Consider the following 15,560-nt stretch of genomic DNA (forward strand, 5'->3'; position numbering starts at 1 on the left):
TTTTTTTAGGCCTACTTTCGTATGCAACCGGATGTGACGTACCATGATTTGGTGGTATTACACCTATTTCCCCTCCAATTGCAAGTTATTTCAAGCATAACTGTCAAGTTTTGTCTTAGTCAGAACTATAGTTTCAGAGAAAATCACTATAATGTAAGGCCATATCCTACGGCAATTTCAGTCCAATTTCTTCGAAAAATCCTAATTTCAGTGTATCATTATAAAATGCAGTGTTGACTAATATCTGATCATAAACTCATGATATATGCATTCAAACAATTAAATAGAATACGAAAGACAACTTTAAGATGATAAACAATTTTATTGCACCTTTTAGAGTTCATTTGAAGGTCTGTTTTGGTCCATTTTTCCTCCTTTCTTCCTTTTTCATCAAAACTTGATATCTTTTGTCTAAAAAATAAAACAAATGTGATTATTTTCCCACAAAAATGAAATAAATGTAATGTTAAATCAATAATTAAAGTGTTTTAGTTGAAAGAACTGTCTCTATAAATGTTAACAGTCTACACGGAAGTTTCTATAAGCCCTTATGTGTAACTTGAGTTTTTGGTCTGTTCCCCTAGTGTGAGAAATAACGGTTCCCTTTCAGTCAATCATTTATTGCTACTGGTATCAAAGTCTTTTTATTTATTCATAACAGTATATTTCTTATAGATTTACACAAAAAGTCCACTTTCTTGTATTTTACATTAGAAAATGGGGAGAAAGAGTAATAAAAAAATACCTCAAAATGTTTTAAAAAAGGGTTATGTCCCTTGGAATGCTGGTACAAAAAATAATTGGTAAGAATTATAAAGTTTAAGTATGTGAGACTGGATTCTGATGTGTATAAATCCAGGACAAATAAGTGTTTATATGAGTTATTGACTGTGCAAAATGTAGACGGCACAATGGCAAATTGTAAACTTTTGCGGCAAAAAAAAAACAAAACATGATGATAGTTAATACATACTTTAATGCTGAAGTGTCATCTGCAGACCAATTCACATATAAGATTTTTCAACAGAATGCTCTTCAGAACATGGTTAACACTGAAATAAAAAATTCACATGTTGTATAAACAAAACAAAAACTGTAAGGGTAATTTAAAATTTAACACAGTAATCTAAATACAGCTTCGTCTGTCCACCCATTCGACTAAGAAAACACCCGTAAACCCCCATTTCAATGCAATTTTACCTCAAACGTACTGTCTGTGTCTAAATCCATTCCGAATAGTCCATGTTTACAATGTATGAACTGATTTATTAATAACTTTTAAAAATGAAAGTACAATAGGGTCACGAGTGCACATTTAGTTTCCCTAAATAGGTGTAATACCACCATTGATTTTTCCCTATTAGTCTTTGTTAAATTGGCACTTTTAAAAAAATCGTACAGTATTTACCTTTATTTCAACCAAAGAAATACTTTGCATGTGTAAAGTTCAATCCTTTCCAGTGATACAGTGAAAATTTCACACTACATTTCATTGCATATAAGAAAGTAACCACCGCCGAGGGTAGACAACCCAATTTTTACACTGTTATTTACTGGTTACCTGCTTTGGTAACTATGTAACCGTAACGTTCCAAAATATTTTATAAGACCATCAAATAAAAAAAGAATGATGCTTTCAGACACCCAACATACATATTTACGACTCAGAAAAATTTAAGTGCATTGAAATGCAGGGTTAATTTTCTACAAATGTCAAATTCAAGGGAATATTTTTTTAGGCCTACTTTCGTATGCAACCGGATGTGACGTACCATGATTTGGTGGTATTACACCTGAAAGGCATCCTTATTAGCGGAATCTTTAATAGAAAGCAATGACTATATGTGATCAGAAATAAATCGCACCACCTAATTATCAAACTGAAAATTTAAAAAAAGACATAAGAGAAAGGGGTTGAAACCGAAAAAAAATATGGGTTCAAAAATAAAATTTACGTAGGATAATCTGAATGAGGTTCTTGGTGGGGTTTCTTTATTTACTATAATAAAATATTTGATTTGATTATTTCTGTGTTATTATTCTATATTCTTTAAATTGTAACACCGAATTAGTTTCTAGTCTCTATTCTTTATTTGACGGTTCATTTTTCTCCATTCTCTACATGTTTTTGACTATTGAAAAACCCCATTTATACCCTCCTGAATCCTACCCCAGTGCAACGACGGTAATTGACAAGGTATACTGCAATAAATATGTAACTTGGGTACTCGTAGTCAGCTGTAAAAATACCTTGTACAAGTATACAAGTTTATTGCAATAAATGGAGCCTCGTGTATCTTGATGGCACCCAGCTGTGAAACAAATTCATCTCCCATGCTATTGAGACTACCTGTCTTTACAGGTAAAATATTTGTATATAAGATACATGTACAATTAACGGACCTGTAGCAAAACAATGTACCTAACTTTAAGATGGATAAGATTAATCACATTTGCATTTTCGCCGCATAATTACAATTTATCGAAATATAAAATTGAGAATGGAAATGGGGAATGTGCCAAAGAGACAACAACCCGACCATAGAAAAAAACAACAGCAGAAGGTCACCAACAGGTCTTCAATGTAGCGAGAAATTCCCGCACCCGGAGGCGTCCTTCAACTGGCCCCTAAACAAATATATACTAGTTCAGTGATAATGAACGCCATACTAATTTCAAAAGTTCAATTGATTTTGAAATTGTATTATTCAATTCAAAATATTTTATTGTTCAAATATCAAAATAGATATAGGAAGATGTGGTGTGAGTGCCAATGAGACAACTCTCCATACAAATAACAATTTAAAAAGTAAACCATTATAGGTTAAAGTACGGCCTTCAACACGGAGCCTTGGCTCACACCGAACAACAAGCTATAAAGGGCCCCAAAATTACTAGTGTAAAACCATTCAAACGGGAAAACCAACAGTCTAATCTATATAAAAATAACGAGAAACGAGAAACACGTATGTATTACATAAACAAACGACAACTACTGTATGTACATTTAAACAAAGGGATTGGACAAAAGGCAGTGCCTATACAAATCCTTTCCCATACAAGATGGATTGAATAACATGCATGATAGTATATAATTTTCTGATATGTTAATAGATCATACGTTGTTGCAGTGAGTCAGGGGAGGCAATTCCCCCACTTCTTGAAGTATTTTATTGTGTATACATATATAAATAACTATGTTAACAAAGTCAAAGCAAGACCTACTGAAGGTGGTGTCGAATTTTATACCACATTAATAAGTGTTGGTTAGGAATCAAGTAGATCATTAAGTGATTTTTTTACTCAAATTCACAAACTCACTGCAACAAAGTTTTTCTATTTATATGAATAACAAGAATTGATTGGCCCTTTTTTGCAATACATAAGTAATTTAGTGTACCATCTTATTACAAGACTATTAATTTCTTGATTTTTGAAAATATAATTACTAATACAAAAAATAAAATAAAATATATATAAATTTATTTGCAAAAAGATGCTAATATAAATTAAGCACAATTGGTTGTTTTTTGTGTTAAAAGTTAGGTTTGTCTTTAATTAAGACTAAAGAGTGGTACACTGTGGTTATAAGCTGATTTCTAAACAGTATAGTATCACATGAAATATTATAAAAATCTTCCAGTTTCATGAATATATTGTTGTACATATGTAAATATCTCTGTGTTTTCATCAATATTTAAGTCTGAGCAACCCTGTACATTTTTAGTAGGACATCAAGATTGACATTATCAAAGTTACTTATTTTTCGAAAGAGCTCATATCTCTGATAAATGTAAAATGGACAAACATAAAAGAAATGAAAATTATCTTAAACTGGATCTCCACAGGCACATTATAGAGCTGTCTGACAAATGATCACAGAAGAGACGATCTTTTAGATCACTAGCCTCATTTCTTAATTGGCAGTGGATTATATTAACTTTACGTGAACCAGTGGAAAAGAAAACAGGACAAGGACTTATGTCCTCATTCAGTTTTCTTTTAAATCCTGTAAAGCTTAAAATATTTTTAACATCTCCATCAAGTGAATTCCACTTTTCAAGAGTATGTGGAATAAAACTGTTCTTATAGGCTGTAGTTCGACACTGAGGAGTTTTAAATTCCCTTTTTTTTCTCAGTCCCTACTGGTCATTAGTGTTTGTATACGACAAGATACATGTATCAGCAGCAATATAATTAGGAATATCTCCAGAAATAGTTTTATGAAGAAACAATAATTTGTTTTTCTGACGTCTATTCTGGAGGGAATCCCAACCTAATTCCTTATATAATTTCCACCTAGGAGTTCCCTTTCGAAGCCCAGTTACAATACTGGCAGCAGCTTGTTGTACAGACTCAATTAGATCTGATTCTTCTTGTGTGCAGTTATCCCAAATTATGTTCCCATATTCTAAAATAGGCCTTATAAATGCAATATAAAGTCTTTCCAGAGACTGTCTATCAATCTTATGTTTTAAATATCTCATTACAAGCTTTTGAATAAATATCCTGTATGTGACTAGACCATTTGGCATTAGATGATAAGGTTATACCAAGATGTTTATGAAATTGTATTATATGAAAGCAACACTTTTTGAATTTCATCCATCTGATGCTTTCCTGGATTTACCTGGCCATCATCAGAAATGCTCAAAGCAGTAAATATTGAAATCCAATGGCATGTCATTTCAACAATGAAACAGTCGAAGAGCTATATGATCAAAAGGGCATAAACTAATCGTCAAATACAGTGATTAACATATTATTCATTTAATAAATTTTGTTTTATTTTATCAGAGGTGAAGATCTGGAACATGTATTGTTTAGAATGGGAGTGCTGGCTGTTTTGCGGTCTAAATTTAAGAAAGGTAAACTATTCTTTTATAAACAAGAGTGCACACGCTGAAATGTCTCGCCTTCTTTACTGATCATTGATATTATGTTGATAGTCCCAAATGTAAAGCTATATTACAACTGTCACATAAACTTAACATTAACCAAAAAAAATAAACTAACCAATGAACCATGAAAATAAGGTCAAGGTCAGATGAACCATGCCAGGCAGAAATGTACAGCTAACAATTCGTATTGCAACAAATATAGTTGACCTATTACTTAAAGTTTAAGAAAAATAGACCAAAACACAAAAACTTAACACTCACAATGAATCCTGAAAATGAGGTCACGGTCAAATAAAACCTGAGCGACTGACATATTGATCATGAAATATTTCCATACACCAAATATAGTTGACCTATTAATTTTTGTCGAGCCTGCAACTTTTGTTGCAGAAAGCTCGACATAGGGATAGTGATCCGGCGGCGGCGGCTACGGCGGCGGCGGCGGCGGCGGCGGCGGCGGCGGCGGTGTTAGCTCACTTCTTAAAAGCTTTATATTTTAGAAGGTGGAAGACCTGGATGCTTCATACTTTGTATATAGATGCTTCATGTTACGAAGTTTCCGTCAGTCACATGTCCAATGTCCTTGACCTCATTTTCATGGTTCAGTGACCATTTGAAAAAAAAGTTCAAATTTTTTGTAATGTTGAATTCTCTCTTATTATGAGTAATAGGATAACTATATTTGATATGTGCGTACCTTGCAAGGTCCTAATGTCTGTCAGACAGTTTTCACTTGACCTCGACCTCATTTCATGGATCAGTGAACAAGGTTAAGTTTTGGTGGTCAAGTCCATATCTCAGATACTATAAGCAATAGGGCTAGTATATTCAGTGTATGGAAGGCCTGTAAGGTGTACATGTCCAACTGGCAGGTGTCATCTGACCTTGACTTCATTTTCATGGTTCAGTGGTTTTAGTTAAATTTTTGTGTTTTGGTCTGTTTTTCTCATACTATATGCAATAGGTCTACTATATTTGTTGTTTGGAATAATTGTAAGGTGTACATGTCTAGCGGGCAGATGTCATGTGACCTTGACCTCATATTCATGGTTCAGTGGTCAAAGTTAAGTTTTTGAGTTTTGGTCTTTTTATCTAATACTATATGCCATAGGTCAACTATATTTGGTGTATGGAAATATTTTATGATCTTTATGTCAGTCGCGCAGGTTTTATTTGACCGTGACCTCATTTTCACGGTTCATTGCACAGTGTTAAGTTTTTGTGTTTTGGTCTATTTTTCTTTAACTTTAAGTAATAGGTCAACTATATATGTTTTATAGAAGCATTGTTAGCTGTACATGTCTGCCTGGCATGGTTTATCTGACCTTGACCTAATTTTCAAGGTTCATTGGTCTTTGTTTAGTTATCTTGGTTAATGTTAAGTTTATGTGACAGTTGTAATAAAGCTTAGCTTTATACTTTGGACTATCAACATAATATCAATGATTAGTATAGAAGGCGAGACATTTCAGTGTGTGCACTCTTGTGCATATACATGTAGTATTAGATAAAAAGACCAAAACTCAAAAACTTAACTAAATTGACCACTGAACCATGAAAATGAGGTAAAGGTCGGATGACACCTGCAGCTAGACATGTACACCTTACAATCATTCTTTACACCAAATATAGTAGACCTATAGCATACAGTATAAGAAAAACACATAAAACCTCAACTATAACCACTGAACCATGAACATATGGTAAAGGTCAGATGCCAGTTAGACATGTATAGTCCTTGTATACACCAAATATACTAGACCTATTGCTCATAGTATCTAAATGTTCACTGATCCATGAATAGAGGTTGAGGTCAAGTGAAAACTGTCTGACGGTCATGAGGACCTTGCAAGGTAGGCACATACTAAATATAATTATCCTATTACTTATAATAAGAGAGAATTTACCATTACAAAAAATCTTAACTTTTTTTTCAAGAAGCAATTGAAAGTTTGAATGTTCCTAGAAACCTTGATTTTTGAAATTAGTGTAAAAACTATATTTCAGCTACAATAGGAGCGATGATAACAGCCTCTCACAATCCAGAGGAGGATAATGGAGTTAAGCTTGTGGATCCGATGGGAGAAATGTTAGAATCTTCATGGGAAAGTATTGCTACAAAGTTAGCTAATATTGAGTGAGTATTGAGAAGCAAATATTGAGCGAGTATTTGAGTAGCAAATACTGAATGAGTATTTGAGTGATGTGTCTACCGATATATCTTGGTGTACTGTGGATTCATTTATTTTTGTATATACCAATTTTCTTGGATTTAAAAAAAAACTTTGCTTTTTATGGGGATAATTGATTTCATGGTTTTGCCAAAGTCTGCAAATAACCTGACACAAATTTGTAATTCATTAAACACTTCATTTTGTGGTTTACCTGTACAAAATCCACAAAAATTAGTAACCAAGGAATAGTAACTAATCCACAGTACCAGAACAGTTTCCTGATCTTTGATTTTGTCCTTTTCTTTATTGTGACATTTTGACTGAGTGTAGTTTTGCATGTTGGTGATGCATGCATAGGAAAAGATACTTTTCTTGTCCTTGAACTTGGTCTCCCTGCTTTTAGAGTACATATGGTCCGAGAACACAATTATTTCGTAGTGCATTTCTTTTAGAACATAAATGAAAATAAAAAATATCCCACCTGCGCTTTCTCAAAGAAACTTTTACAGTGTGTTGTACTACTTTTGGGACAAATTATATCAAAATTATAGAAAACTTCATCGGCTCTAACTCAAAATATGGACAATTTTATGTTTAGGGCATCTTGAAATCTTTTGACAGCTTCCGAAGTGCTAATTTTCAACCTTTTTCAGCTGGACCAAATCACTACTTTCCTTTAAAATTCTGGACCCAAATTTTTTTACAGTGTAATTTCACCCCAATTTGAGGCAATAAACATGAAGAAATAAATAGTGGCAAGTAACCCACTGTCAACACTAGGGACTATATTCGTGAACAACGAAAAACAAGGGACAACAATTGTGTTCTGGGACCATATGATTCCCTCAGTTTTTGTTTGTTTCTTTGATGGTTTTTTGTCGAGCCTGCAACTTTTGTTGCAGAAAGCTCGACATAGGGATAGTAATCCGGCGGCGGCGGTGGCGGTGTTAGCTCACTTCTTAAAAGCTTTATATTTTAGAAGGTGGAAGACCTGGATGCTTCATACTTTGTATATAGATGCCTCATGTTAAGAAGTTTCCGTCAGTCACATGTCCAATGTCCTTGACCTCATTTTCATGGTTCAGTGACCACTTGAAAAAAAAGTTCAGATTTTTTGTAATGTTGAATTCTCTCTTATTATAAGTAATAGGATAACTATATTTGGTATGTGCGTACCTTGCAAGGTCCTCATGCCCGTCAGACAGTTTTCACTTGACCTCGACCTCATTTCATGGCTCAGTGAACAAGGTTAAGTTTTGGTGGTCAAGTCCATATCTCAGATACTATAAGCAATAGGGCTAGTATATTCGGTGTATGGGAGGACTGTTAGGTGAACATGTCCAACTGGCAGGTGTCATCTGACCTTGACCTCATTTTCATGGTTCAGTGGTTATAGTTAAGTTTTGGGTTTTGGTCTGTTTTTTTCATACTTTATGCAATAGGTCTACTATATTTGTTGTATGGAATGATTGTAAGGTGAACATGTCTAGCGGACAGATGTCATCTGACCTTGACCTCATTTTCATGGTTCAGTGGTCAAAATTAAGTTTTTAAGTTTTGGTCTTTTTATCTGATACTATACGCCATAGGTCAACTATATTTAGTGTATGGAAATATTTCATGATCAATATGTCAGTCGCTCAGGTTTTATTTGACCTTCACCTCATTTTCACGGTTCATTGCTCAGTGTTAAGTTTTTGTGTTTTGGTCTATTTTTCTTAAACTATAAGTATTAGGTCAACTATATTTGTTTTATGGAAGCATTGTTAGCTGTACATGTCAGCCTGGCATGGTTCATCTGACCTTGACCTCATTTTCATGGTTCATTGGTCTTTGTTTAGTTATCTTGGTTTATGTAAGGTTTATGTGACAGTTGTAATAAAGCTTTATACTTAGGACTATCAACATAATAGCAATGATTAGTAAAGAAGGCGAGACATTTCAGTGTGTGCACTCTTGTTTTTTATAAATAATAAGTGTTCACCTTTATCAGGTCGAGACCACTACCTTATATGGAAATGCATAAATTAGCATACTTATGTTCTCGCACATGTAATTGTTTATTTACATGTGACGCAATTTATTTTTACCTAGGTTTTTGACCAATCCACTAAATGAGTAACAATGCATGATGGACTACTACGTGTTTACAATCAACCGAGAACATGTGTTATTTACTGAAATACAACACATTTTTCGTGCAATGCGGGCTTCACAATTTCGCTTAGTTTTTCAATTTGTGTATCCTCATTTATAGTTCGTGATACAAAGTATTCCTTCCATGCTCAGATTAACGAAAAGTTGTTTCTTTGCGAAGAAAAAAGGGTTTGAATTACCCGATATATAGCCATTAATATGTTTGATGATGGCACGGATATTTCATATATTCGTCCACCAGACAGCAACGAAACAATAGCGAAAAACACAATTACCCATGAGACAAACTTACTGATGTAAAGTAAGCCGTCGATAACAGCCGGTGCTAATATTCACGAGTACAGCAATTTCCGTATAGATAATTAAAGGCAAATGTGTTATCGTTGAATTTTGTGTTCGTAAATAAGGCGAAAAAATATTTACATACAGAGTGTTAGCAAAATCTATAAGTACAAATGTATTTATTTTTGTCACATTTCAGTATATGAGACTTCCAAACTGTTCCCTTTGTTTTGAAGGTAGTGAAGTCAGCAACTGTAGTTTCATTTTGTTTTCGTTTTTCAGACATTTCAGACATTTGTCAAACTGAATAAAATCATTACAGCTGATTTCCTAATGCTTGCAAAGTAAAACTTTGGTTGGCTTCCTTGCTTTGTGTGTATAGTTGTTTATACAAGCTTTGAAAATAACATTCTACTTCTACTTCTTCTATATAATGACCGCCTTCAACACGTAGAAGTTTATGTCACTTGTACTGCGCATTGCTTTGTGAAGACATATATACAGTGAAATATAACAAATTTGTGATAATAAACAAAACAAAATATTTTTACATAGTGGTAGTGCATATTTTTAATTTATTATTTTTAAATATTAAGATAAAACTATATACACATAATGAATTTACTGACTGTAGGTGTAGTTTGAGACGGCTACTTTGAACGACTCTATAGAGTCGCTCATCACAATACTCAAGGGAAGGCTGTTCCAGATTTTAATTGTGCGTGGGAAAAATGATTGTTGTCTTATTTGTGTTCTGCAGGATGGAATTTGGTATGAGAGTGTGCATGTTCCTGGACTGTCTGAGCGGTTGAATAAGTCTGTCTGTTTTTAACCGGATTTTTGTGACAAAAATGTCGGTTATTGATTTGGGGATGTACGGCGGGCGGGCGGGCGGCCTGGCTGTCGGGCAGGCGGCAATCAAATGTTGTCCGTGCATTAACTCATGAACCGTTCAACCAAAGCTTTTAAAATTTTAATATGTTGTTACTGACAACTAAATGAAGGTCAAGTTCAATAATGGCAATTTTGACTTATACCGTTCAGGAGTTATGGTTCTTGAAAGATTGAAAAATGGAGTTTCCAGTCGTGTCCGTGCATTTAAGCATGAACTGTTCTACCAAAGCTTCCAAAATTTTAATATGTTGTTACCCATGACAAAATGGAGGTCAAGTTTAATAATGAAGATTTTGACTATTACGGTTCAGGAGTTATGGTTCTTGAAAGATTAAAAAATGGAGTTTCCAGTCATGTCCGTGCATTTACGCATGAACTATTCTAAGCAAGCTTCCCAAATTTTAATGTATTGTTACTGATGACAAAATGGAGGTCAAGTTCAATAATGACGATTTTGACTTTTACTGTTCAGGAGTTATGGTTCTTGAAAGATTGGAAAAGGGTGTTTCCAGTCGTGTCCGTGCATTTTCTCATAAACCATTCAACAAAAGCTTTTGAAATTTTTATATGTTGTTACTGATGACAAAATAGAGGTCAAGTTCAATGATGACGATTTTGACTTTACAGTTCAGGAGTTATGGTTCTTGAAAGATCGTAAAATGGTGTTTCCATTCACGTTGTTGCATTTACTAATGAACCATTCAATCTAAGCTTTTCAAATTTTAATATGTTGATACTGACTACAAAATGGAGGACAAATTTGATATTGACGATTTTTACTTTCAGCATTCATCAGTTATGGTTCTTGTGATATTGCCAGGACACATATAAATGTTAATAAATCCGGTTTGCTGTCGTTGTGACAGCCTCTTGTTGTTATTGCAATGAGATGATATGTGATTTTATAGAACATGACCAGGCGTGCACAAGAGACCAAAATGACACAGAAATTAACATTTATAGGTCACCGTACGGCCTTCAACAATGAGCAAAGCCCATACCACATAGTCAGCTATAATAGGCCCCGATATGACAATGTAAAACAATTCAAACGAAAAAACTAACAGCCTTAATTATATAAAAAAAAATGAACGAAAAACAAATATGTAACACATAAACAAACAACAACCACTGAAATACAAGCTTCTATATATACAAACCTATATACGTTTTTATTTATTAGATAGATTTTTTCTCCTTTTATATATTATATTGGGCCAGGGTTTTTTTGGGTTTTTTTTTTGTTTGGATTGTTTTACACAAGTAATTTTGGGGTCATTTATAGCGTACTTTTCGGCATTGAACCTATGACTGCTTACTTAACTAGATTATGTCTTTTTTGGAAAGATGTCTCATCATAGTTTGGCACTCATACCTCATCTTCTTATTTCTATATACAAAGCACGTTTTAGAATAAAATAAAATAATTTATTATACTTCACGTTAAAATGCCATATTTTGATTGGCTAATACGAGGGTGTCATTTTACTCTATCACATAGCTGAGAGGGTGACAATTTTTTTGAATGTTACCCTCTCGTCTCAACCAATCAAAAATCGACAATTTAAAGGACAATGGATTGAATTTACATCAAGTAGTTGAATACAATGCTTAAGTTTGACGTTTTGGATCAAATTTTATTATTTAACTGTCAAAATAAAAAAACCCAACATCTTGTTGTTTACATTTCTAATACTCGTAACGTTGTTATGTACGTGACGTCATAGAAAATCCTTTTGAAATAAAATTTATCTGTAAAAGACAAAAATGGTAGGACGTTTAGTATAATAAATTAAATAACACATAGCTGAGAGGGTGATAGAGCAGATTGGTACCCCTTGAAAAAGCATTGTCAACCTTGGCTTCGCCGCGGTTGACAATGTTTTCTCGGGGTACCAATCTGCTCTATCACCCTCTCAGCTATGTGTTATTTATATAATGGCACCCACTGTGATTCAGAGGTTTTAAATATTGGAGATATTTCACATACGTTAACATGACAGCAGCCGAACGATAAAAAACCTCTGAGGTATATTTTATGAAAAAATTAGCAACAAACAGACTTTTTTTTATTGATGGATGAAGCTATACAAAATGTATTAAGCTATATACCATACCCGCTCACTGGCGGATCAAAAAAGGGGCGGTCCGGGGGATGGACCCCCCTTTTTTTGAACAATCAATGCATTTGAATGGGGACATGTAGTTGGAACCCCCCTTTTGTCCTGGGTTAGGACCTCCCTTTTTAAAATGGCTGGATCCGCCCTACCGCTTTCATAACACTTATTTTTAGCATACTGAATATTATGATGTTCTTACTTTCAGTTCAGGTCCTGATAAAAAATTTACACATCCAGTACAGAAAGAAGTGTTTCAATGAAAGTTTTCGTGTTTTTCTAGGCAGAAATAATTTTGAAATGATATACAGGTTTAAAAGAGCTCAAAAAATTTCATAGTGAACAAGTGGTCATTTCATCTAAAATTCCACTGTTTCAGGTCATAAAATTATTGCACAGGTACAATGCATAACAATGGGAAAAAAACCTGTTCAACAACTTTAACAAAGCGAAAAAGAAAGTCGAATAGTGAAGCCCGTAAACAATACCTTTTTAATCTGAGCATGCAAATTGGAGATTATGTTATATATTTTTTTCAATAATCACATTCGCAGAACAAAAAAAATATATTTTGAGAATCCCAGACACTATATTAGTTGACAGTTTTTCCAATAATTCCACGTGTTTTCCGGTTGTAGTAAACTCGTAGTAGCCCACAATGCTTTGTAGTTCATCGAGTCGATTGGTCAGTTTTTCAAGGCCGTATTGGCCTTGTGTTTTGGAAATTACTATGCAAATATATTCTGACATAAAGAAATCTAGAGTTCTCGACCTGTTTATAGATCTGAAAATTTTCGAAAATGATTTTTAAGTAAATAGTTTTACTGAACTGTGGTGATTGAATGGTTCGGTACTGAAAACATATATATAAATCTAGATCCATTTTTTTTTTTAATTTAAAGAAAAACATGATGAATTTAATTTTGCAAATGCTCTTATCTTAAAGTGTGACTCCTTATAGGTAAATATCATTGTTATTAATACATGAAATACATATTTAAATATTGTGAACTCTTGCATGTATGTTTATATTTTGTTTCTTTTTATCATTATTTTGCAGTTAATTAATAATTAGTGTTAAATGTACTTTGTATTTCATACATTCTTTTATATGGTGCTAAAAATTTAATTTGAATGATTTTTTTTTTCATTTTGAACTTTTCTTTTTCCAACAAGTCAGGTTTTATGTAGTTTTTCAATGAGTTATTTATTAAAGTATTTCAATGGATGAGATCTAATGTAGATCTTGAAGTTTCTTAAAAGTGAAAATATTTATTCTTAAAAATTTCCAGTTTACAGTTAACGTTGCCCTTTATCCTTTATAAGGTTGACTTATGTATAGTTATATTTTATACTTTTTGTAGTGATGAAGACATTGAAACAGAACTGAATACCATTATAAAACAAGAGAATATAGATGAAAACCAACCTGCAAATGTATTCTTTGCCAGAGATACAAGGTAACTGCTGACATCATACTCATTGATATAAAACTTCTATTTATTTCAGAGATCTCTGACCCTAAGTTCCTGTCAGGCTACTATTAGCCATAATTGTCGAAAACTGAGGACCTTTATTAGAGCTCTACATATCTACTTCAACTTTGTAGCAACAAGTGTGGAGCATCACCGGTTTGCCAATTCACATTTTTTTCATAGGAAATATTTAAAATATTTTGTCAAATGCCAGCAGTGCTGTAAATTGTGGATGATTTATATTGGGATATAACTAAATTCTTATATCATTTTCACTCTCTATTTATATCTATAACGTCGTCTTTACACTATTGTAACCTTACTTTCAAGGAACTTCACTGTTTGTTTTCATATTTAATATTGTCCTGAAGTTTCCACACTTAAAGGCGAAACATGTTGACCAGAATAAACTATAACCATGCGGTAATTAAAAGGGTTTTTTTTGTCTTTAATATTGTTTTATTGGGATATAAAGTGAGCATGATATATTTATGTTTCAGACCCAGTAGTGAGCATTTAGCCAATGCTTTAGAAGAGGGCATCTGTGCAGCTGGGGGAAACTCCCAAAATTTTGGTAAGTAATATACTGCATTGCATTATGGGAAAGTATTTGCATCAATGATCCATAAATAGTAAATGTACACTTTGTTTTCATCCCTACCCCTTTTCTCAGATGGATAATTGTCTTTTTGACAATCATATTACATCTCCTTCATTTTTTGGACTGTGTGGTAAATAGAATTATTTTTTTACAACTGCAGTTGTATACAGTATTATTCTTATTCAAATAGTCAAATACAATATTTACAACCTAAAATTATTAAATATGTTTTTGCTTATATCTCTTTACCTAGCTAATCTATGCATCTTTGTAAACTAGTTACAAATGGGGTTGTCCCTAGGTATAAAAAATATCCTCTAGTTTCCTCAAAACATATAGCTTACTGGTGGTGCTCCCAAAGTAGATAGATTTTCTAGTTTCTTTAAAACGAAGCCAACTGGACTTGCTTAGGTACTGTAGATAGATTCTCCCGTTTCATTAACATATAAACTTAAAAGGTGGTTTGCTCTATGGAGACAGATACCCTAGTTTTCTCAACACATGAAGCTAAAATCAACAGCTTTTTATCCAATAAATATGTCTTCCTGTCACTATTTTAGGACTATTGACAACACCACAGTTACATTATATGGTGAGATGTATCAATACAAACAACAATTATGGACAACCAACAGAAGCTGGGTACTTCAAGAAAATAACTACAGCATTCCGAACATTATATAAACAGGTAAAATCAAGCATTCTGAAACATTATATAAACAGATAAACAATGGTATCTGACTGAAGTGTTAACAGGTAAACTCTAGCATTCAGAACATTATTTAAACAGGTAAACTATAGTATCTGAATGAAGCTTTATCAGGTAAACTTTAACAATAAGGGGAATAATTTTTTTAAAATATATTTAAATATATAAAAATAACTTGTAGTTCAGAACATTACATAAACAGGTAACCTAAAGCATTCCGACAATTATATAAACAGGCAAACTATATCAG

The 15,560-nt window shown here is 33.2% G+C and overlaps 1 protein-coding gene and 1 long non-coding RNA gene across 2 annotated transcripts in view; one reads left to right on the forward strand and one right to left on the reverse strand.

Annotated features, from left to right (window-relative positions):
* The window catches only part of LOC143072489 (phosphoacetylglucosamine mutase-like), a 41,602-nt gene that overhangs the window by 8,515 nt on the left and 17,527 nt on the right, over positions 1-15,560 (forward strand). Inside the window, exons 2-6 of the mRNA XM_076247428.1 lie at positions 4,798-4,868; positions 6,909-7,038; positions 13,890-13,985; positions 14,501-14,574; positions 15,162-15,289. Of these exons, the coding sequence (XP_076103543.1) occupies positions 4,798-4,868; positions 6,909-7,038; positions 13,890-13,985; positions 14,501-14,574; positions 15,162-15,289 (499 nt within the window). The remainder of the gene's footprint in view (positions 1-4,797; positions 4,869-6,908; positions 7,039-13,889; positions 13,986-14,500; positions 14,575-15,161; positions 15,290-15,560) is intronic.
* Positions 303-1,684, reverse strand: LOC143072490 (uncharacterized). Its single transcript, XR_012977207.1, has 3 exons — positions 1,409-1,684; positions 974-1,052; positions 303-411 (listed from the first exon to the last, which is right to left on the reverse strand). It is a non-coding gene; the product is annotated as an uncharacterized LOC143072490 (long non-coding RNA).

This window comes from Mytilus galloprovincialis, chromosome 4 (assembly GCF_965363235.1).
Source record: "Mytilus galloprovincialis chromosome 4, xbMytGall1.hap1.1, whole genome shotgun sequence".
NCBI lineage: Eukaryota > Metazoa > Mollusca > Bivalvia > Mytilida > Mytilidae > Mytilus > Mytilus galloprovincialis.